General features: G+C 45.3%; 2 protein-coding genes across 5 annotated transcripts in view; one reads left to right on the top strand and one right to left on the bottom strand.

The window, feature by feature from the left end:
• CDKAL1 (CDKAL1 threonylcarbamoyladenosine tRNA methylthiotransferase) overlaps nucleotides 1-25,658 on the top strand; it is a 612,415-nt gene that overhangs the window by 463,188 nt on the left and 123,569 nt on the right. The window lies entirely within an intron of this gene.
• MRS2 (magnesium transporter MRS2) overlaps nucleotides 19,361-25,658 on the bottom strand; it is a 61,990-nt gene continuing 55,692 nt past the window's right edge. For all 3 annotated transcript variants that reach the window (XM_068131110.2, XM_068131111.2, XM_068131112.2), the window contains exon 11: nucleotides 19,361-19,982. In XM_068131110.2, coding sequence (XP_067987211.1) covers nucleotides 19,869-19,982 — 114 coding nt within the window. In that variant the 3' untranslated portion in view covers nucleotides 19,361-19,868. The remainder of the gene's footprint in view (nucleotides 19,983-25,658) is intronic.

The following is a 25,658-nucleotide window of genomic DNA, read 5'->3' as shown; positions in this document are numbered from 1 at the left end:
GTAGTTTGAGCATAGTTAAATTCAAGTTTGAGCCTTGCTGACACCAAAGAACTAAAAAAAAAAACATAATACTACATTCTTGCATGGGTTTACCGCCCAGCTTCGCCTTCCGTGACAGGTATAGGCCTACGGCAAGTTTAGCAGTAGCGGTTAGGAAACCGAATACAATAGAAGCAGGTTCATTTTTGGGAGGAAACCCAAAGATGTAAGCCTTCAAAGAAAAGGTAATCTGCAATTTATGGGAAATAAAATTTAACCTAGAAAACAAAGGAGAGAGTCTTTCACAATTAATGAAGGCATGAAACAAGTCCTCCCTTTCCGGACAAAACGGGCAACCACCGGAAATGGGGGGGGAAAACGGATAATAACATTGGAAGGAACAATCCAGTGGGCCAAACAGCACTGGAGGTCACCTGTTCTTTTAGATACAAGTCCAGCATACATTATATCCCATAAAGGCTCAAAGGGGGGACTGGGAGGGAAGAGTCATTTCCACCGGGTAACCCCAGTTAGAAGTGGGTCCCCGAGAAGTAGTTTAACACAAGACCTATAGATGCTCTTGCTACTCATTGCGTGGAAGGGGGGTGACCCTGTACTCATGGGGGGCAGATCATTTGGGATAAAAGACACAATTAATTCTGGTACTGCGGGCTCAACCTCTGCATCCTGAGTCCAATGTAGGCCTAGCTGGTGGCCTCTTCGGATCACCGCTCTTAGTACGTTCCCGATTAACATCTTGGACCGAACACCTGTTAGGTCCGCCAGCTCGTTCGCAGGTTTCTAACCGTATCCAGAGCCATGCCGGAGATGGCACACTTTTAAAATGTTGGCCACTATAAAATGTTGGCAGAAATAGCGACTCCTCGGGATATCGGGGGAAAGTGTATTAAAAACTAAAGGTTCGTGTGCAAACATGTTAATACCATATGAGTCTGTTTGACGACTTATCGAAACGCTCTGCCAGACGTTCAAGAGGCTCTGATGAAAGACTGGAAGCAGAGATGCATCAATGTGTTGTAGGTTGGTCAAAACAGTTCCTGATCGTAACCGAGCCTCCCAGCTCGTCAAAGAATAGAGCAGGCCAAGGGCTTGCCTGGTGAGTGCTCTGCAAAAAGCAAGCATTGAATGGAGTGGAGACGGAAGGCCAATAGGCGGAATTTCACGTCAACGAGACCATGACCACCCTCGGCCGAGGGACAACATATGGCGCTGGGTCGGAGCCAATGGTAGCCTCCCCCCAAAAAATCCACCAGTTTGCTCTGAATCACTTGAAGCAAAACCTCCGGTGGTTGCAGGCAGATGAATCGGTGCCACAAGAGGGTAGTGACTAGGTTGTTAACAATAGGCACACGACCTTTATAGGAAAGGTGGGGTAGAGCTCTTTTCCATCGGCTCAAACGCTTATCCACCTGGGCAATGATCCCCTCCCAATTGTTTTGGACATACTGAGGAGGACCGAGGAAAACGCCCAAATACTTAATGACATCGTTTTCCCATACTAACTCTGCAGGAAGGGGGGTGGTGGTAATAACGGTGGCACAGGTAAGTCATTGTTGGGAAAAGGGAACCACAGAGCCATGCTTTTCCTCAAAATGCATTTTAATGACAAGCCAAGGTTGAAGTCCAACAAGCACTTTTCCAAGACGTCAATATCACATTTTCTTTTTAGGAAGACACATACGTCGTCGGCATATGCAGACAGTGTCTATGGGGGGTGTCCTGGAGAAAGATCAAGTCCAGGGATATCTTTTCTGAGAGCGATTAAGAGAGGTTCCAAGGCGAGGGCAAATAATAGACCTGAAAGTGGACAACCTTGCCTTTCCCCTCTCTGAACCTTTATGGGTGGGCAAAATTCGTTATTAATTTTGATCAAGCTGGAGATGTTTGAATATAACAAAACTATGTAGGCTCTAAAATTAGCACCGAGCCCGCAAGCTTGCAACACATGGCACAAAAACTCATAATCAATACTATCAAAGGCCTTTGCAAGGTCAAGAAACACCAATCCAAAATCCTCTTTGACACATTTACCAGTTAACAAATCTCTGATTAGGAATATGTTGGCGTAGATGGATGGATCTGCCAGGAATGCCGCAACGTTGATCAGGTGAGACCAGATCTCCAATAACTGTCTTCAACCAGTTCGCAAGGACCTTGGAAAACAGTTTGTAATCCGTGCACAACAAAGAGATCGGACGCCAGTTTGACAGGTGTCGGAGATCGCCGGTCTTTGGTAACAGGCAGAGTACTGCTCCTCTAAAACTGAGCGGTAATTCTCTGGATAAAAGAGACGCACCCAGAACGTTGAGCAGCTCTGGGCCCAAAATGTCCCAGAATGCCAAAAAAAATTCGGTGGGTAGGCCATCGATGCCAGGGGCCTTTCCCGACTCCATCTCAACAAGCGCACCGGTTAACTTGAGAAGGGTAATTGGAGCATCCAGTTCCAAACGGTGGGCCTCAGTCACAGAAAGAAAATGAGAGGTCAAAACATTCATCATTCCATAAGAAACAGTTTTGGCTTTGAAAAGATCAGAAAATAAATCGATTATATTTAATCTTACATCGCTTGGATTAGTATGGATGTTCCCCCCACCCCCTCCCCTCCCAAGTCCAAAACTGAAGATATAAGTCGTGTTGGTTTAGCTACAGTTTCTAGATGAAAGAAAGACTTAGTTGGGGTATCTGAAACCTTGATATTCTGTATTCTTAGCCAGTGTGCCCGCTGCTTTTTCATGGATCAAATCCCTTAATTAGGCCTTCTTCTCAAGTAGCAACCGATAGTTCACTGCGTTGCTCTCATTGGCCAGCTTGCCCTCTAACCTTAAGATATCTGCTTCTAAGCAAGCCATCGTGATATGTTTTACATTGGTACAGTGTGAATTAAATTGTTGGCAAAATGCCTGAACCTGGGCCTTTAGGTTGTCCCACCACAGACTAATTGAGGAGAAAGAAGTTTTTTGGCGCTCATTTCAGCCCAGAACTCACGAAAGGAATCTGTAAATAAACTATCTTCTAACAGTTTAACGTTAAACCTCCAGTAACTATTCCTGGTTGTGGGTCGAGGAAAACAAAGATCTAAGGTTACCATTTGATGGTCTGAAAACAATGAAGGAAAACAACCTGAAGAGACCGCGACGTTCCTAAAGGGTACATTAATGTACCAGCGGTCGAGTCTTGGCGAAGACACCCGACCATTGGCACATCGAACCAGGTATACTGGGCTACGTTGGGGTGATGCAATCGCCAAACATCAAGTAGACCGGCCGTCTTAAAGAAATGGGATAGGTCCGCATGGGACTCGGGGTGAGGTTCTGCAGAGTTTCTGTTCTTCGAAGGGTCAAAGGTGCAATTAAAGTCACCACCGATGCACACACATTGGTCAAGGTCAACTGATTTATCATGGAGGTGAAAAAGGCCTTTCGATCCCTGCTTTCACTGGGTGCGTACACATTGAAAATGGTGCAGTGGAAGTTGTGATTTACTAGTTGAAGGGAAATAAGCCAGCCTTTTGTGACTTCATGAAAATAGCAAATCTCGAAAACTAGACCTGGCTTCAGCAAAAACCCAACCCCAGCAGATGAGGCTGACAGATTGCTAAAATAGCATTGTCCTTTAAAAGTTTGGCACCAGTCATGTTTCACGTTAGGTGTGATGTGGGTCTCTTGCAGTGAAAGAACATTTGCCTTTTTACGATCAAACAAGTTATTAACTTGGGCCTGACGGAGGTGACTCGCACCACCACCGTTCATATATAAGGTCACCAAAGAAATATTTTTCATTCCTGTACCTGCTCGAGTCACAAACTTTCTTAACCTGTGGAATTGAGATTTCGTCAGGTCAAAATCCTCAGGTGCTTTGATTATTGCCTTTACGGTGCAAATGAATGCTGCTAAGTCAGGGAAATAGTCTTTAATTACGATGTTACGGTGATGATACATTTCGTTAAGGAAGGTAATAATTAGTTGAGGGGATATCTGTGAGTGATCTGTCACCGATTGTGAAGCTTAGTTGCCTCAATGTCATCCTCAGACTCAGACACGTCAGATAACATGTCGTCAGGATCTGGGGTATTACATGCCGCCCCTGCGATCTTGTCCGGTGGCACCTTCACAAGTTTTCCAAGGTGTTCTCGTGAGCACTCGCCAACACTTTGGTGGATATTTTTTGTATCTGGGATTGGGGCTTCGGTTTGAGATCCCAGCACCCTCAGATTTACTGGCCCCGTTTGTAAAGTGGGAACATTTATTGAATCCTTGGTCTGCTCGGTATTAAAAGGGGGAACAAGCAGGAAAACATTTCCCATCTCGGAACTGGTAGTAATTTCACTGGAAATTTCATTCTCGGAAACTTCCAGATGAGAGGTAATAATTATTTTTTTAGGCTCATTTACATCATGAGACTCGTTAGTATAGTTGGCAATGGTATTTATATCCTCGGTTAGTGAGGGAATGTCTGAGGGACAAGACGCTTGTGCACCGGAAATGGCACCACCCATGACCGCCTTCTTTGCAGCACCAGCGAGATTGCTTAGCTCTGGTGCTCTTCGCTTTTTAAAATACACTACGGATTCTTCGTTCATGGGTTCGGGAAAGGGAGCAATGCTAGTTGAGTCAGTCATATCGGTGGGTGTCATCACATTGGAATCAGAGAGCACCAGTATGTCAGACAACTCAGTCGGGGTGTCAGAAGGTACGGTCGGGGTGTCAGAAGGTACGGTCCGGGTGACGGTAGGTACGGTAGGGGTGACAGAGTGTACAGTTCGGGTGTCAGAAGGCGCGGTCATGGGATTGACCTTTTTACAGTCTATTTCATGATGTCCCGATTCACCACACTTTGGACAAGAGGTCTTGGGACAAACCCTTTTAACATGTCCGGATTCTCCACAAAGAAAGCATGTTAAGGAGGCTGAAGAAGCATACATGTGGTATTCCCGATCATCCAACGATACTTTAAAGGAGATATTTAAACCTGTATCGGCTCCACGATCCGGGAGAATCATGTACACTTGCCTCCTGAAGCTCATTACGTGTTTGACGCGGTCGCTGCGACACACGAGTGGAATCATTGAGATTCGGGAAACAATTTTACCATAACGAGACAGAACGGATATGACTTTCTCACCTGGCATGAACGGTGGTACATTGGATATTGTTATCTTGGTAGCTGGCGTATCCATAGGGGATACCATAATAAAATGACCCCCTTTAATGGTTAGACCGGTACTAACGATGTCATGAACGAACCTTTCCTCTGACACAAACAATACAAACTTCTGGTTCATTCATGATGCCGCCCGAACATTACAATCTCCTATGATGGATCCCACGGCAAGTATAATGTCCTCAGTAGGAGTTCCTTCAGGCAGAACGCATGCAAATGCATGCTTACGTGTTAGATTTTCGAACGCCTCGTAACGAGAGCATGTATTCGCCATACCCCGAACCACACAAGAGGGTATCAAACCTAAATTAATCGAATTAAAATAACTATCAAACGTGCATTATAAGCACAAAAGGCTTACAAAGCGTCGTTGAAGCCGGTCGGCCGCACCCAAAATGGGCCCGCTCTCAATCCTCTCTCTCTTGAAGACAAAGGTGCGGAAAGGATGAAAACAAAATGCCAAAGCACACTGGATGGAAAAGGAGAGGGAGGGCAGGGCAGGACAGGAGAAAACCCCAAAGAGGACTCACCACAACACAGAGCAGTTGCAGACAGCCGCCATCTTGCCACGCCCAACACACAAACAGCCAGCAGAGAGAGAGAGAGAGAGAAAGAAGAGAGGGAAAGGGCCGGTCCATGAGGACCGATCGGCACCCTGACTGCAGATAACCGTGCTGCTCTGACGAATCCAGGCAGCAGGGAAGAATGGGGTAAGATTTGGCCCTTGACTTGTTTGGGGGGTAGGTGGGTGGGAGTACAACCACAGTGAAGAGGCATTCCTGATAGTTTCAGTGGGATACTGTTCACGTTTAACGAATGGCCTTGTTGAGATCTCTAGGATCCAAACATTCCCAGCTTACTGTCGCGAACTGCAGCTACCATTGAATGGACCCACTCGGTTGGCTCCTCTACTGGAGTTATGAAACCTTTATCTACCATACTGTTGAGTTCCTCGATGATTCTAGGCATCAACACTGCGGGTTGCCGGCATGCAGCATGTAAAACATCATTGGCTGCCGGGTCCATTTTGACTGAATGTAGGGTACCCCATGTCTCTTACACCCCATGTAGGGTACCTAAAGTACCAACGATATTGGAAAAGTCTCGTAGCTCCGGGGGAACCGATTCGCCATCCGCTGACTGGACTCCCGCCAGGGAACTCAGTCGAGCAATGAGGCCAAGGTTCTCAGCAGTATCCCCAGATATCATGTTCTCCTGATTCAGGTTGACCAGTTCGCATGAAGCTATTACGGACCTCTCCTTGGGTTCCAGGGAAAGATCCGTGAAAGCAACCGGGTTAATGATATGATTGGAGTAGGTTCTCAAGGTTCTATTGGACTTGCAAAGTTCAGTGTTAATCGGTAATCTTTGAAAATCCCTGAGAATGAGTAAAATGCACCATGCACCTGTATCAATCCAAAAGGTAATGTTCGCAATGACATTGACTTGGTCTAGGACCATTTGTCACCTACCAGAGTGCCGATGTTGTCAATCTTGTATATCTGAAGAACTTCTGAATTGTTTTTCCATTGGATGTTCCTTGTCACCTCTGGGATCGATTAGGTGCATTTTGCTCAGTCGCTGCCGCTTACAGCACACCAACTTCCAGTGGTTCGGGCGTTTGCAACAAGAACAGGGGGAGCCCACTGCAGGATATTTCCATTGGATCCTCCTTGTCCCACCTTACAGCAAGCTCTGAATTAATGTGGATGCAATGACTAAGCACGAGGCTTGGGATGCAATTTCCTCTGAGCTGGAGTGGCTGACACTCCAGGCAAGTTGTTTACTTCTTCCCAAACAATGAGAATTTGCTTGCAAGACTCCTCAAAGTATCGTCCAATCTCCAGAACCTTTGCTAATGTCAGTCCTTCACCTTGGTCCAGTAACCTTTCTTGCACTTTGCGTTTGAAAATGCCAGTGGTGATCGCATCTATTGGAATATCCTCGGCATCGGCATACTCGCACTCCATGAGAATAATCCTCAGGCCCTTGACAAAGTTATCAAACATCTTCTCACTCCCGTTTCCACCATCTGGCCTTTTTCTTTGGGGATAGCTCAGATAGCAGGTCTGCGAACATGAACTGAACATGGTCTCGAAACCTCGTGAATTCCCCAAATAAATCCGCTGCATCTCAATGGATAGCTGGGTATTCGAAGTTCAGAAACACCATACCATATTTATGGATGGCCGGTTGTCGGAAAGCAGTGGGTTCTGTTAACTCCCGACACCAACAACAGCTCCATGAGCCTGTTGCCAATGCCACTCATTCGGGCCGTGCTGTAAAATGTCCAGACAAACTTAATCTTTGATTTGACTTTCATTCTGAAGGAGAAATGTGAATGTAATGTAATGCCATGTTCCTGCTCCATGTGTGTGTTTGTTTACATGTTTTGTGAATTACCATGTGCCTTATGACTTGAACAGAATGTGTGAGATTCGGAGACCATGGCCTGACAATAAAACAGTTATCTTACCGCGTGTTTATCACATGATGTCACATCAGGTACAGGCTAAGTAGGTAACAACTGAGCAACCCTCTGACTGAAAAATCTATTTCTTATGTCTCGTCTGGAGCAGCTCTTGAACTGTTTCAAAGGATGTCCGTTACTGATCAGATTACCCTCATGTACAAAGAGGTCATCACCTGTAACTGGAAGATCTTCATGTAATATCTTGAAAACAATGACCATGTGACCCCTGCGTTGATGGTAATGGAGTGAATACGTAGTTCAGTATTCAGCCTTGTTGCTCGGCTCTGCACACTCTCAATCCTATCTCCCGTTCGTCTCAAATCTGGAGTGTCAGAGTGTGCTTACATACATCACATTACAGAGGACTGACTAAGATGACAGATAGGATTGGCAGATTTTCTCTTGTTAAGTTTGAGAATGTCCTGTTGATGAACCTGAACATCTGATTGGCCTTGATAATGCATTCTGAGATATGCTGATGAAAGTGATGTCCGTTGCACAACACCATGGGTCTTTCTCTGTTTGGACCTCCTGATGAAATACCTCATTCATACAACGGTATTCATCCCTACCGTTTAGTCTTCCAACATGCAGGACCTTTCATTAGGTTTCATTAAAGGAGAGCTGCCAGGTGGTGGACCATTCCTGTGCCTTGTCCATGTCATTTTGAAGCGAATCTGCTCGATTCCTGGTTGTTAACTGGACCCATCATTTTCGTGGCAGTGGCAAAGAAATGGCCACAAACTTATTGATCAATTCTGGCAGATCCTTAATGAAGATAAACAAAATCGAGCCTGGTACACTACCATGTGATATGCAATTTTTTTTTCTTTTTTGTATACAAGATCGAGGCTCGTGAAAGAGCGAACATTAATCACACAGAAAGACAAACAGACACATAAAACAAATAACATCGGGAGCGGTAGACAAGATGGGGAGAGAGGGGGAAGGACACAAACACAACATTTGAGAGCAGGGACCGAGAGACATGGAGACATCGAGAGAACTGTGGGAGGGAGAGGGCTTTGGGGGGGAGGCATGGGAAGGGGGGGGGGGGGTGGGAGAGGTATAAAACATATGGACACTGCCAGGACTTCCAGGAAAGAAGTTGGAATTTCAAACAAGGTGGATCTGGGGTGAATTAGTGGGGGTAGAAAAGATCAAGGTTTTGGATGGGGGAAGATAAGAGATGGTGGTGAACAGCTGTTTTAAAGACCTGGAGGGAGGAGTGTGATTGAAGTGAGTGTGGGAGTTTGTTCCAGAGGCGGGAGAAAAGAGGAATGAAAGAGTGAAGGTGAGCAGAGAGCCGAGATTTCGGCAGTTTAACCATCAGAGGGTGGCTGGCAGATCTTGTGCGACCTTTAGGAATATTTGGGGGACAGAGCACAGAGAGAGCTGGGGGAGCAAGGCCGGAGAGGAGTCGGTAGAAGACAGAAAGACCACCTACCTGCCTGCGGTGAGTGAGTGAAAGGCCCTCAGAGATAGCTTCATCGCGGGAGATTCCAATGATTCTGAAAGCTTTGGATTCAACAGCGTGAAGCCGAGCCAGGTGTGAGGCAGGAGCACCAGCCCATAGGGGAGAACAGTATTCCATTGAGCTGCGGATGAAAGCCTTGTATGTGGTGAGGAGCTCAGGTGTGCCTAGGAAGGACTTCGCACGACGGAGGATGCCCAGTCGGCGACTGGCTTTGGAGGCCAGCTTGGAAATGTGGTTTTCCCAAGAAAGATCATGGCAGATAGTGAGACCCAAAAGCTTGAGCGACAGAACTTCTTGGAGAGGATTGTTGAGAAAGTAGATGGGAGGGTTGTCCAGTCGATCTTTTCGGAGAGACATAGTAAGAGTGTGAGATTTGTCAGGATTGAAAGACATGTTCCACTTGTTTGACCAGTCTGTGATTTTGTCCAGGTCTTCAGAGAGTGAGGAGGCTGCAGACTGCCGATCTGAGGGAAGAGGAATGGAGCGGCAGAGAGTGGAGTCATCAGCAAAGAGATAGAGAGGATTTTCCAGAGAGTCGGAGAGATCATTGATAAAGACCAGAAAAAGCACAGGGCCCAGCACACTGCCTTGGGGAACTCCAGCCTGAACAGGAAGGGGAGATGAGAGAAATCCATTCAGGGCCACACGTTGATTACGACCAGAGAGGAAGTCCGCAAGCCATGCATGGAGATTTCCATGGATACCATAGGAGGAGAGTTTGGTGAGCAGAGCTGGGTGCCAGACCGTATCGAAGGCACGTGATATGTCAAGGGAGACAGCTCTGATTTCCTGTTTGGCATTGAGGACCTCCATCCATTGTTGAGACAGCAACACCTGGTCTGAAACCAAATTGATGATCAGAGATCAAGCCATTGGAGAAGAGGAAAGATTTTATATCCGAAGCAATGATGGATTCCATGACTTTGCTGATAATTGGGAGCAGGCTGATTGGTCTGTAGTTGCAAGGATCTGTTTTTGCACCTTTTTTGTGTAAAGCGGTAATGTTTGCTGATTTCCAGGATGCTGGCAGATGACCTTGAGCAAAAGATAGGGTGAAAAGAACAGAGAGAGGGTGAGATAGAGCGGCAGAGCAGGATTTTAGGACCCGTGGGCTGATGCCGTCTGGTCCAGTTGCAGAATCAGAGTCGAGGTTTGACAAAAACTCCTCCACCTTGTCAGGAGAGAAGGACACAGAGTCCAGGAGCAGTTGGGTTCGACTGGGAAAGGTGGGAACAGAGAGAGATGGGTTTGGGACTAAGGATTTTGAGGCAAACACAGAGTTGAGCATTCGGCTTTGTCACGTGCGATGTCAACTTTGTGGCCATTTGAGGTAAGGGAGGGGATGGAAGGGGAACAAACACCAGAAACGGATTTGACCAGACGCCACCAGGATTTGGAGGAAGGAGACAGGTTTGAGAATTCATTCTTGAGTGAGGAGAGATAGTGCTTCCTGGCACTCCTGAGGGTAGACACACACTTGTTCCGAGCTTGGTGTAAGGAACTGAGATTGCCTTCAGTTGGATTAGCCTTCCAAGAGGCAAAGGCAAGTTGTTTCAGGGCAACTGCCTCACCACAACATTCAGTGTACCATGGACGGGAGGAAGGGTAAGACAACTGAAGGCGAGATGGGATAAATCTGTGCATGAGAGAGATCAGTTTGCTTTGGAAGAATTCCCAGGAAGAATTGATGTCAGAGGCAGTGGAGATGGGAGACCAATCCAGCCGATTGATGGCTGCTTGAAGACCGTCCCAGTCGGCCTGAGTGAAATGCCAGACTCGTCGACGCTGAGGACTCAACTTCCTAAAGGACTCAAGTTTGAGCTCACTCCATTGATAGTGACTTGTTAAAGTGTTCCTCTTAGGAATGCTCCAATTCAAGTAAGGAGTTTTCCACTGATTCCATGCGATGCAATCAGTAGTCCCTTCTGTGGAAAAGCATCAAATGCTTTGAGGAAGTCAAAATATAAAATATCCACTGCATCTCCCTTGTCAATCATGCCTGTCAATTCATCGAAAGCACATAACAGGCATGGCAAGTACGAGATGATATGTATAAAATCATGCTGACAGTCTATGAAGAGGTCGTGGGTCATCATGCGTGTTGTTTTGCCATCTCCGATTTTTCTCAAGCACTTTACTTACCACAGATGTCAAACTTTTACAGGGTGATAGTAATAAACACTTTTCTAGTACTCTTCACCATCTCAGTTACATCTCACAGTTCACCACCAACATCCGACACATCAAAGGAACCGTGAACTCGGTGGCTGATGCTCTCTCATGCATCGGGGTATTACCATTGATTGTAGGGCACTTGCAGCAACACAAAGGGAGGATACGGAGCTCTGCCATCTACAGTGTGCAGCCGGTTTGCTTACATTTCGCAAAGTACCGTTCCCAGGGACAAACACCGCTCTCCTGTGATACATCGATGGGATAGTCATGCCCTTTCGTTCCTGTGGCATTCCATCTTACAGTCTTCAACACTTTTCACTGACTTGGCACCGTTATTTACTGACCTGTGTTGATGTCTTCACCTGTTATCTGGAGGCTATAGTCAGGGGGAAAACATGCAAAATCCAACTAAACCCCTTCAAAAAACAAGTCATAGAGGTTTTTGTATTTTTGGCATCCTTGGGACCCCTAGTCAGCATTTGTGGATGATAACATTAAATTTAGGCGGTGGCATTTTTTTTATTTGCGTATTTGCAAAATGGCTGCCACCCGCATCTAGCAAAATAACCACTTGCACATCTCAACAACTAATGGGTTGATTTTGTTGGTTTTACTATCAAATTATAGGTTTCCTCGGTTGCTGAATCGATTTGTGAGGTGACCGAAGCATTTCAAGGTCAAGGTCACTTGTACAAGGTCAATGTTTATGTCAATTTTGACCCCCAAACCAATAAAATGACATGGCCAGTTATTTTTAAATTTTGATTAACTCAATTGCTACTTAAGTTTATGTTTTAGGGTGTTGCGTTCATTTCCCACTTCACTGATGCAATTCATGGTCAAGGTCATAGTGTTGAGGTCAAGGTCATTTTATAACCTGGAAACAAAAAACGGCATCAATCAATGAATGGGTTTGTATAATCTTTTCCCAAACAAAAGTTCCTTTGCAGAGTGTTGGAGTCGCATAGTCTGTATATTTAGCATAGATACTACCAGAAAGTTGTTGGTCAACAGTTTCAATTGTTTTTTCCCTTTATCCCCAGGTTCCTGAACAGAGTTTGCTAGATCATATCACAAACAGGCTGGGTACATGCATAATATTTTTGATGTAAAGTTCTCACATTTGCATGTCACAAGACTCTACAAGGTAAGAGTAATGCAAATATTCCTCATTTATCTTTGTTATTGTATCTTATATGTCACAGTCAATGTTTAAGAATTGGCCATTTAACAATATTAAAAAATGCCTAAAATTTATAATTACTTTGAACTGTAAGAAAAGAAAATATAGTTACACGTTTTTGCAAAATTTGAAAATTTAACTCCGCCTGTAAATATGTTACAGACTCTTAGTTGCTGATGCATTGCTTAAAAGCGGATATGATTTTACTGATTTCATTATATATATTTTTTCTACTCTTTAGGTCCTCTAATATGGAATGCACATTTGGGAGAGTCGGTCAGTGCAGAGCAGCTGGGGATGATTTCCAAGTCAGCGTCACTGAAACCCGAATTGACAGTATTCGGTCAGCCAGTAAACGAAGAGGTGACGGGCTACACCAACAGCTGGAGAGTGACTATTTAATAAAGATTCACAGAAAGTGTGCATCTTTATATACTTCTAAATTACTTGTAGATAGAGTAGAAAAAAGGCGTAGAGATGAGGAGTTATCTGAAGCTCGACATGCCAAACAGTTGAGATCAGATGCTCCCGTAGATGAGAGTGGTGTAAAGTTTGATTTCAAGATACATTGTATTTTTTGTGCGAATCCTACAATTTGTACATTACCATGTGAGTATGTGACCATGTGACCATTACCATGTGAGTATGACGCTAAAGTTCCATGCAATCGTCGCAAACCTGCATGTCTTGTACGTACTGATGTTGACAAGCATGGCAGAGAGTTGACAAAGGTTATTTGCGCAAAATGCTGTGAAAGAAATGACAGACTAGGGCATGTGGTCAAGACAAGAATAGATTATATGATTGAGTCTGATCTTCATGCAGCTGATGCAAGGTATCATCGCGCGTGTAAAACCAATTTCCTGTACAACTTCAACAACATCGACAGCAAGGCACCCGAAGACCCATCTTTCCTTTCTCTGGCAAATACAATGTCTGTTAATAAGGCAAAGATGTGGAATTCAGTTGAACTGCAACAGGAGTACGAAGACAGCGGAGGTACTACAATCACACAGAGAAACATTCTCATACAGAAGATAAAGAATTATTTCAAAGATGCTATAATAGTTCTGTCTTCACCAGGTCTCGCCAGTATTGTTGCATTTGCATCTGAAACAACCAAGTTATTACATATTCTGAAGCGTGATGATGACGACGATGGAATTGATGCAGCCCTGTCTAAAGTTGCACAGAAAATACTAAAAGAGACTTTCACATCCAAGAAGAAGAGGAATACCTACACAGTCAACATAGATGTTGATATCGCTCGTGAATCAGTCAGTGAAACACTACTGAGTCTGCTTGAGAAAGTGAGTGGAAAGTTAGGTGATTCTCTGCCTGCCCTCATGATTAGTAATATGATTTCCGGAATGGTCCACAAGTCTCCAACTGATCTCCAGATTTCTCTTGGAGTGGCAATGGGGAGAAATAAAAGTCTTACAACTCTTCTCCATAAGTTTGGTGTGTGCTGTTCCTATGATGAGGTGACATTGTTGAAATACTCAGCAGCTGTTGCAGTGGCAGAAGAAATGGAGGAATTTAGGTTTAATGGAGACAGTTTGATCCACTGCTGTGCAGACAATTTTGACTGTGAGATCTCATCTCAAAACTGTAATAAACTCTGCCATTCTTTGGCCATGGTCCTTGCTCAAACTGAGGACTCTGTCAGCTCAGACCCAGTTGCAGGGGAACATCAAACCATTTTACGCCAGAAAATAGAGGACCGGCACAAATCTGTGGACTTTGAAGTGCCTGGGATCCTATATGATGGCCCAAAGAACCCTCCTATGCCACCAGACAAAGCCTTATATCAAATTCCACCCCTTTCATTCCTCTGTTCCCAGGTAATATCCGTTCAGCGCTGCGATGAACTGGACTACCAATTCATGAAGGACATACTGACAGTTGAATCATGTCCAGAGTGGAGTGGGTACAATACACAACTAGCTCGGAAATCGGGTATGGTGATTAAGCCCAAGGCAAAATTGGTCTACCTCCCTTTGATCGACAAAGTTCCTGCATCCCCCTCAACTATACTAACAGCAATCGAGAAAGGACTCACTCTGATCAGTGAATCAGGGACGGGACAGAAGGTCCTAATATTTACTGTAGATCAGCAACTATACAAGGTCACGGTAGACATACTGTTTCATTCTCCTTCTTACTTCAGGAATACCATCCCTCTACTTGGTGGTATGCACACTCTCATGGCTTTTATTCATGCCGTTTGCATCATCCTCTCTCTTGCCCTGAAATCAATTCTTTCTGCAACATTTGGCAGCGTGGACAAAATGATGAGCGGGAAAAAGTACCCTCAAAATTTCAGGGCTCTACGAATGCTTACAGAGGAGATGCTCCAGAATCTTCTACAGCAGAATCCAGGAATAATAAGCATAGTTGACCTACTCAACTGCCTCAATGAACGGTCTAAACGCAGCAAGACCACAAAGCTGTGGAGTGACACTCTGATAAAAGGAATGTTTATTATGACTGCATTCGTTCGAGGAGCGCATGAGCAAGACTTCCCACTTCAGCTGGCAGCAGTAAAAGCTATGTTGCCCTATTTTGCAGCTGCAGGCTGTTACAATTACCTGAGATATGGCTCGTTCTACATCCACCACATGGAGTCGCTCCCTGCAGAACGCCTGAAAGAGCTCAAGAATGACTGTGGTCTTCGTCTCATCCCGGGGTTCAACAACTCAATTTTCACAGATCAGTTCATGGAGTCCACATATATGCGTCTCGGCCATGGGCCAGGAGGAGCCACAGGCCTTGCTGTAAATGATACTCAGATGACAAAGTGGGCACTCAGCTTTGCCATTTGTGGCGAGGTCTGTGCAAGTCTCAACAGAATGTCAGATAATGAGCCTCCCATAGCTAAATTTCACAAAGAGGAATCAGCAAAGAGAATTGCAGCTGATAAGGAGGACAGGGCGAGTATACAGAGGACTCTTGCATTAGCTATTGATCCACTGGATCCCGACCAACATCCAAATGGTAAACTATTGAACATTGTCACAGGTGAGATGGCACATGAAGACATAAATGCACACAATGCTGTGGACATTGGCCAAACAATGGTTAAAGAGTTCAGGAAAAGCTGGCCTTCAGGTTTCTATGATAAATTATCAAAGCCCATTGTAACTATGCATGACAAGAAGAAACATGTAACATTGGGTGGCAAGAAGTTGTATGATCCGGAAATGATCTATGCGAGGATCATAGGTCTGATGTCAAGCAACCGATCAGTACCCATAGATGCCTGTCTGAGCACGGAGCTTGCTGCCTATCCTCCGGCGCTATTCGACTCAGCTGGAATGATGCGAGTATCACAAAAGTCAAACCTGAAAACTGCTCTCCAAATCACTACTTCAAAGCGTTCAATCTCTACTGCTGACACTGCTGTGTACGATGTGTCTGCTCTGCTGTGGACCATTAACTGGCCAACTGGTGCACTCCAGTTGTATATCGATGCACTCAAGGTCTTTGTCAAGCAGGCATTGGTGGCTGGAAATGTCGTGTTTGTCTTTGATAGATACTTTGATAACAGTACAAAGGCATACTGTCGCCTGCTCCGACAGGAGAAGCAGGGAACCAGCCGAATCCACATACTTAAACCAGACATTCCCACACCACCTAAGAGTGCAATCCTTGGTGTCTGCAAAAACAAGATGCAGCTAAACAGAATGGTTGCTGAAGCCCTGCTGGATCCTGACTTCTACAAACCCGCCACACAGAATGGACATAGTTTGACTCTTGCAGGTGCAGGTGATGTGCCTCTAGAGATTATGATGGGGATATGTCGGGAGCGTACAGATCTCTCATCAAGCCATGAAGAAGCTGATCCCATCCTCGTTCAACATGCCATATCACGGTGTGTGATGGGGGAGAACGTTCAAGTTATCTCAGATGACACAGATGTATTCATTCTTCTCCTCCATTTCTATGTCTCCCACAAGTGTACAAGTCCTCTATTCATGAGCTCTCCTCGTGCAGATCGTTCGATTGTAGATCTAAGAGCCACTGCCGAGAAGAACAAGGACAGGGCAAGGGCCATTCTTGTAATGCATGCGTTAACAGGGATTGATACTGTCGCAGCAACCTACAACATAGGTAAAAAGGTGGCACTCAAGGCCCTTCAAACAATTGACCCACAGAGTTTGTCCATCGTTGGCGATCCTCAAGCCAATCTTACTGAGATCTGCAGCTCAGCAACTGCCTTCCTGATTGCCTGCTTTGGCACAACATATGCTGAATGTAAATCAATGACCGAGTGCCGCCTCAAAATGTGGAAGAATAAAACAGGAGCTGGCACATCTATCAAGTTGTGTAGTCTACCACCTACAACTGAAGCAGTAACAGAAAATATCAAGAGAGCGCACTACCAAGTGGCGCATTGGCTGACAGCCATGTCCGGCATACCACCACAACTCAGTCCAAAAGACCATGGATGGGAGCAAGACGGCTCTGTCCTGAAACCCTGCACCATCACACAAGGAACAAAACTGGCCCCTGATGAGATCCTTGAAATGGTACGGTGTGGATGTGAAAAATCTGCTTGTAAGGGTGGAAATTGCAAATGTAGCCTCATCGGTTGCACAGTGTTCTGTGCCTGTGAAGCTGGCCAACTGTGTCTCAATCCACTGACCAAGAGATCAAACATAGAAGATGAGGGTGATGAGGATGGTGATGATGCCAGTATAGACTCATAAACTAATATCAGTACAACATCTATTAACAATTGTGGCATAAATTTGTAGAATAGTAAAGTGGTCGCTATATTACCTCTTTTGTAAGTGTTTGCATTAAATTTGAGATTTGATATTTCCGTGTCGTGTCTTCTATGGCCCAATATGAAACCAAACAGGCTTTGAAATTGACCATTACTATTTGACCTTGACTTCAAGTCACTCAAAACACCCTGGTTAATCTACTTATATGCCCATAGACCTAATATCTGGTTAAAAAAAATCATCAGAACTGGCCTATAAAATGCTGAAACCTTCTATTTTTCATCTTTTTGGGGTCACATATCACATTGACCATGTGATCTTGACCTTGAAATGCTTCGGTCACCTCACAAATCGATTCAGCAACCTAGGAAACCTATCATTTGATAGTAAAACCAACAAAATCAACCCATTAGTTGCTGAGATGTGCTAGTGGTTGTTTTTGCTAGATGTGGGTGGCAGCCATTTTGCAAATACGCAAATTTAAAAAATGCCACCGCCTAAATTTAATGTTATCATCCAGAAATGTTGACTAGGAGTCCCAAGGATGCCAAAAATGCAAAAACCTCTATGACTTGTTTTTTGAAGGGGTTCAACTGGCTTTCCTCCTGACTACTATGACAATAGCTGATATCACTGCACTTACCATCGCCAGGGCCTTTGCCCACACCTGGATCGCACATTTTGGTGTTCGGTCAACCATCACTATGGATCATGGTGGCCAGTTCGAATTGGCTCTATTTCCCAAGCTCATGCTACCCCTGAATACCATCTGTGTGCGAATCACAACTTACCATCCAGCAGTGAATAGTATGGTGGAGCGTTTCCACCACCAACCAAAGTCTTCCCTGAAAGCACATGACAACTCTATGGGCTGGACGGACGTCATACCTTATGGTCTTGCTTGGTATGCTCGCCGTTCTAAAAGATGACCTTGGTTGCTCCACTGCAGAGCTGGTGTATGATGCACTACTTCGTTTCCAAAGTGAATTGTTCATAGTGTCTGATAACACCTTGTCCTTACCGAACCACACCAACTATGTCAACCAACTTTGTTCAGCCATGCAGGGCTACACCAACCCATATGCCTTCGTTACGCCCCACCTTTATTCCCCAGGTGTTTTCTATGTGCACCCACATATTTGTATTGCATGACATTGTCCACAAACCCTTATAGCTACCTTATGATGGACCTTACAAAGTTCTACAACACTCCGATAAGACCTTCATATTCGATGTTAATGGTGGTCATGATACAGTCTCAATAGATCACTTGAAGCCAGATTTTCTTGACGCAGCACCAGGACTGACACCTACTGCAACAATGCCCTTACCGTCGTCGTGTATGACTGACTCACTGTGGGCATCATGTACACTTCCCAACACAATATTTCTGAGAGTACATTTTGCTTCTTGGCCATTTTTAGGTCATTTCATCTCGATTCTCGAAGAGATTAACTTCTTATAAAATGGGCCGTGATGTCACATGTCCAGATGTCCGTCCTTTGGTCCATCCGTTAACTTTTTGATATTTTTGCTACTCCTCCCTTTTCTCCAGGTTACTCCCTAAATCTTCAGATCCCTACTTGTCCCTTATTTACCAAATTATTGCTCTGAAACCCGACACAGCCCTTCTACTTGATGGTCCACAGGATCGCTCAGTCTTAGATTTTTCAATTTCTGATCAGGCACCTCCCAGTTGGGTTCCTCCAAATCAGCAGAGATCTGAACTACAACCTCAGGAGATGACCGTCAGCCCACTCGGGGAGATATTTTTCTCTTTGTTGTGACTTATTTAACATGGGCAGTGTACATGTCTTCTCTTACACCTACGCCATGCTGTATTTTGTTTGCACCTCCTGTTCGATTAATGTACTCGGAGGGAGAGAAGGGGTGGGGGTCGGGGGGGGGGGGGGGTTGATTTCATAATAGGTTAAAATGCTTTAGTTTCATCCATCTGGTGGTCATTTCCTGTATGGGATTTCTGGCGGGATTTTTGCCATTACGTGAGAGTTTTTGCCATCCATGTTAAAATGCACCTGGTGTCCAGATTTGGTATTTCTCACTTTAGACCCCTTTGACACTTCAGACCATTTCGACCCATTAGACCTTTCAATCTTTGACCCTTTACAGTTTACAGTTTACACATTTGAACGAGACCATTTAGACCTTTCATCCTTCCATTTATTTGCCACAGAAAATGCACCCCATGAAACAAGTCCTGGCATGGGTCTGCAACCTCTGATTTCTCTTTCTTGCTGTACAGTGAAATGTAATTGTAACACACACACACACACACACACACACACACACACACACACACACACACACACACACACACACACACACACACACACACACACACACACACACACACACACACACACACACACACACACACACACACACGTTGTGCAACAAATAATCAATTAAAATCTGTTGGGGAAGATTCCACTGTGATGAGCCATGCACTTGCAGGGCAGTCATCACCCATTGAGATATTGATGTAGATTACCCATCACTGTTTATGTCATCGACAAAGTTGCCGTTGTTTCTTCAAAGGAAGTGTTTAAATCGGAAATAATAATGCAATAACTGAAGGAACTGGGAACTTAAAACATCTCCAAGAAACGTTTTGAAAAATTTGTCAACCAAAGACCCTCTAATGGCTCATCTGTTCATGAAAGTGTGTCGCCGCGAGTTAAAGCCCGAACTCTCTGGTTTGGACTCCCTCTTGCCAAAAGCATCTTTGCTCGACACGTTTCTCCGAAGCATGCTGGGAAGCTAGGATGGCAAGAGATGGAAGTGACAGTCATAGAAATCCATACAAATGAACACACATATTGCTCATGCCAGGTTTCATTCAAATGTTTAGCGTTTTAACAATGACAGGATTGTGTGACATTGTTCACCAGAGGATAGACAATTAAAGCACCACTTCAACTCAGACATCAGTACAATGACAATAAGTGAGATTATTACAAACATACAAATTATGATTATTGATATTACTCATAAAACATGTCATCACAATCGGGGCTTTTTATGCAAATTATTGATTTCTTCGCGTTTCTTTCAGTTTTGTCGACCTTTCGCTTTGTGTTATACTGCTCATCGACTTTGTTTTTCAATAAATCAATTTTTTTTTTTTTTTTTTTTTTTTTTTTTTTGTGTATACAATATCGAGGCTCGTGAAAGAGTGAACATTAATCACACAGAAAGACAAACCGACACATAAAACATATAACATAGGGAGCGGTATACAAGATGGGGAGAGAGGGGGAAGGACACAAACACAACATTTGAGAGCAGGGACCGAGAGACATGGAGACATCGAGAGATCTGAGAGAGGGCGAGGGCTTTGGGGGGGGGGGGGGGGGCGTGGGAAGGGGGCAGTGGGAGAGGTATAAAACATATGGACACTGCCAGGACTTCCAGGAAAGAAGTTGGAATTTCAAACAAGGTGGATCTGGGGTGAATTAGCGGGGGTAGAAAAGATCAAGGTTTTGGATGGGGGAAGATAAGAGATGGTGGTGAACAGCTGTTTTAAAGACCTGGAGGGAGGAGTGGGATTGAAGGGAGTGAGGGAGTTTGTCCCAGAGGCGGGAGAAAAGAGGAATGAAAGAGTGAAGGTGAGCGGAGAGCCGAGATTTCGGCAGTTTAACCATCAGAGGGTTGCTGGCAGATCTTGTGCGACCTGTAGGAATATTTGGGGGACAGAGCACAGAGAGAGCTGGGGGTGCAAGGCCGGAGAGGAGTCGGTAGAAGACAGAAAGACCACCTACCTGCCTGCGGTGAGTGAGTGAAAGGCCCTCAGAGATAGCTTCATCGCGGGAGATTCCAATAATTCTGAAAGCTTTGGTTTCAACAGCGTGAAGCCGAGCTAGGTGTGAGGCAGGAGCACCGGCCCATAGGGGAGAACAGTATTCCATTGAGCTGCGGATGAAAGCCTTGTATGTGGTGAGGAGCTCAGGTGTGCCGAGGAAGGACTTCGCACGACGGAGGATGCCCAGTCGGCGACTGGCTTTGGAGGCCAGCTTGGAAATGTGGTTTTCCCAAGAAAGATCATGGCAGATAGTGAGACCCAAAATCTTGAGCGACAGAACTTCTTGGAGAGGATTGTTGAGAAAGTAGATGGGAGGGTTGTCCAGTCGATCTTTTCGGAGAGACATAGTAAGAGTGTGAGATTTGTCAGGATTGAAAGACATGTTCCACTTGTTTGACCAGTCTGTGATTTTGTCGAGGTCTTCAGAGAGTGAGGAGGCAGCAGACTGCCGATCTGAGGGAAGAGGAATGGAGCGGCAGAGAGTGGAGTCATCAGCAAAGAGATAGAGAGGATTTTCGAGAGAGTCAGAGAGATCATTGATGAAGACCAGAAAAAGCACGGGGCCCAGAACACTGCCTTGGGGAACTCCAGCCTGAACAGGAAGAGGAGATGAGAGAAACCCATTCAGGGCCACACGTTGACGACGACTAGAGAGGAAGTCCGCCAGCCATGCGTGGAGATTTCCATGGATACCAAAGGAGGAGAGTTTGGTGAGCAGAGCGGGGTGCCAGACCGTGTCGAAGGCACGTGATATGTCGAGGGAGACAGCTCTAATTTCCTGTTTGGCATTGAGGACCTCCATCCATTGTTGAGACAGCAGAAGCAGCATGTCCAGAGTAGAGTGACCTGGTCTGAAACCAAATTGATGATCAGAGATCAAGCCATTGGAGAAGAGGAAAGATTTCATATCAGTAGCAATGATGGATTCCATGACTTTGCTGATAATTGGGAGAAGGCTGATTGGTCTGTAGTTGCTAGGATCTGTTTTTGCACCTTTTTTGTGCAAAGCGGTGATGTTGGCTGATTTCCAAGCAGATGGCAGTTGACCTTGAGCAAAAGAGAGGGTGAAGAGAACAGAGAGAGGGTGAGATAGAGCAGCAGAGCAGGATTTTAGGACCCGTGGGCTGATGCCGTCGGGTCCAGTTGCAGAATCAGAGTCGAGGGTTGACAGAAACTTTTCCACCTTGTCAGGAGGAAAGGACACGGAGTCCAGGAGCAGCAGGGTACGACTGGGTATGGTGGGTACAGAGAGGGATGGGTTTGGGACACAAGATTTAGAGGCAAACACAGAGTTGAGGCATTCAGCTTTTTCACGTGCGGAGTCAGCTGTGTAGCCGTTTGAGGTAAGGGAGGGGATGGAGGGGGAACAAACACCAGAAACGGATTTGACCAGACGCCACCAGGATTTGGAAGAGGGAGACAGATAAGAGAGTTCGGTCTTGAGAACGGAGAGATATTGTTTCCTGGCTCTCCTGAGGGTGGACACACACTTGTTTCGGGCTTTGTGAAAGGAAATGAGATTTCCTTCCGTTGGATTTGCTTTCCAGGAGACGAAGGCAAGTTGTTTCTGGGCAACAGCCTCACCACAAGATTCCGTGTACCATGGACGGGAGGAAGGGTATGACAACTGAAGACGAGATGGGATAAATCTGTGCATGAGAGAGAGCAATTTACTTTGGAAGAATTCCCAGGATGAGTTGATGTCAGAGGTGGTAGAGATGGGAGACCAGTCCAGATGATTGATGGCTGCTTGAAGACCGTGCCAGTTGGCCTGAGTGAAATGCCAGACTCGTCGACGCTGAGCAGGCTCCCTGAGGATGGTCAGAGAGATGTCCACTTTAACAAGGACATGATCAGATGATCCGATCGGAGCAGAAGAAGAGCAGCAGACATTTTCAGGGAAGTTGAATTAACAAACAAGTGTGGGAGTGATGCTGGCTGAAGTTCTCGGTTGGATCCACAACTTGTTTTCAGACTTGTGATACTTTTTTTTCCCAACAGAAAACCTCTCGAGTTCATGATGATGTTCCAGATTATAGGAGTACTAGCAGGTACCTGCGGAACATCCAAGCAATGGAAATATGACTTCAAGTCTTCAACTCCGCCTCCACCCCCTCCACCAACAAACCCAACGTCCTCAACATCCCACTCCCAAAGTGAATTCCTCACCCCACTCCAAGTATTCAACCCCTCCCCCTCCTCCCCACAACTCCTCAGCTCCCACACTCCCAAAGCCCAGGCCATCAAACGCCCTTACAAACCCCATGTCATAAACCTCGTTCTCGCAAACCCCAAGTCCTCAACCTCCACCTCCTAACCCAAAGGGATCAATCCCCTTCCCACTCCATGCCTTCAAACCTCCTCCCCACCACAACTCAACACCCTCCCCCCTAACTGAAGGTCCTCAACCCCCCCCCGCCCCCCTTAAAGTCTCAACCTCTCCCTCCCAAATCTGTCCCATTTTGGCTCTCCTCCCCACTTTCTGTCTTCCCTCCTCCCCTCCTCCCACTCACAAAGGTGAAAGAGCATTTTACATGAATCATTACATATTTAATATCGTGTCACCACAATCGCCGAGTTTGAAGTTGTCTTACTTGGAACCTCCTTATCATTACTGGTGAATAAACGGCTATCTCAGTATTCTGGTGTATTTGCTGTCACTGACAATTTCTCGAAAAGCATATTTTACCACGTTTGGTATAAATAAATAAAATAAACCCCACTTTCGATTCCTAAAAACCCGCTTTGCATCACCTCTAGGCTCTAACTGCCACGTGCGTTTATTTACTTCAAATAACATGTGAATTACATGTCCTTGCACATGTGAAATATCGTTCGTTTATAAATCAGGTATTTTCACAATATTCCACCTTGAAAACGCAGACGAAAATCAAAAGGACAGTTTGAAGTTTTTTTTATTTATTAAATTCTTCAAATATTAATCATGACTATTTTATTTCCTCTGCGTACCTTTCTTTCATGAGCGATGATGCATTGTTCAGTTTTAAATGTACATAAACTCAGCAGTCCTCTTGACTGTACGGAAGTTTTCTTTGGGCGGTGTATTCTGCTTAGGACTGCTTCTGTAGGACTGCTTCCTTGATCGCTCTAACCAAAACATGCATTCCCTCATTTCCTCAGCGATAATCAAAAAGGACCCTTCTTTCCTCAAAAAAGACCTCTAATTCATGATAGAAGACATGTTGTTCAGTCTTTAAATCTACACCAGAGGATTATGAAGCCTGAGACCTATAATGAGCGAACAACATGGTGGCGATTTGATTTCAAAGTCTCACCCTGGATGGATAGACAGACAGAGCGATTGGTGGAGAATATACATATTGTCGCGGTTTTCGGAAGACCCCGGGAAGTTACATCAAAGACAGAAAGGAACCCTGGAGTTTAGATATATCGGTAGTATTTTGGTTAGTTGGATTACCTGTTCCCTCGTATCAGTGGACAGGGAAATGTGTTGTTTGTGTATCAAGTTCAAACCCCAGCCCCCCCCACCCCCCTTTTTGGAACTCTTCTTTTATCTCTCTCCCCATATCTCTTAATCTCTCCCTCCTTCTCCACACCTCCTTACAGCACGCCCATACACAAAGATAAAATGCTTTACAAAACCAACATTACACCTTCAAAACTCGTGTTGCCAATTGCCTGCATCAACCACTTAGGTGTCATCTGGTTCTGCGAGGTGCCGGCATCAAAGCGCTTGGGAGCCATTCGGTCCTGTGCAGCGGCTGTACTGGTGGACCAATGAGCGAAGTCTGACAACAACAGCACTCCATGAGAAGGCAGCGACCATCAACAAGAAGCTGCACCAGGATGCTGGTCAACTCTTAGGCCATGCCTTGGCCGAGGACTTGATAAGTCCGGGTAGCACAGGACTCAGTGTCGTATGTGTGTTCAGGGAATAATGAGAGCCAGATGGAGTCTTGGAGGAATAAGCCGGGTGAATGTGAGTCCCTGCGCGTATGAGCTCTGCTTGGAGTAATTGAGCCAGCAGCGGAGTGAGTGCTGACGAGCTGTGAAGATCTTCCCTTGGACGTGTTGGTGAACTCACACTGACTTGCACAATCTTTTTCTTTCTTTCCCTATTTCTAATTGTTTACTTAGAACGAGTAAGAGCAATCAACGGATGCACTGCACCCTCGACTCGTTCAGAACTAGGTTACTGACTCACATTCACGATTTCTTCTATCACATTATGAATCATTCATCCGCATCTCTCCCCACATGGTGCATCACACCATCACCCTCTCTTCTTCCCTTCCCACTCCCATTTTCAAGTTGGGACCAACGTAAGCCCCCAGGTTTACTTCGGGTGAGCAAGGGGTCGCCAACGAGCCCCGCCTTCTCTATCTCTCTAACTTGTCTAATTTCCACAAAATGAATGAGGTGCCTATGTCTGTAGTTTCATGATAAGGTGACTGTCGAAGGGGCTTAAATGTATAAGGGTAAGACTTTCTTTTGTGAATTGCATTGCTTGTACATATACGTGTTTATTTGTTCACATCAGCATTTGTTTCCAACCTGCCCGGGTATCTCTTTCTCTGTTACACAGAGTATGTAAATAATAGATGGGAGTTTTGCCCTGCTGATTCACTACGGTCATAAAGTAGCCTACAGCC

Source organism: Myxine glutinosa, chromosome 11 (assembly GCF_964187855.1).
Source record: "Myxine glutinosa chromosome 11, kmMyxGlut1.1, whole genome shotgun sequence".
NCBI lineage: Eukaryota > Metazoa > Chordata > Myxini > Myxiniformes > Myxinidae > Myxine > Myxine glutinosa.
This window is presented reverse-complemented; position numbering and strand designations above follow the sequence as displayed.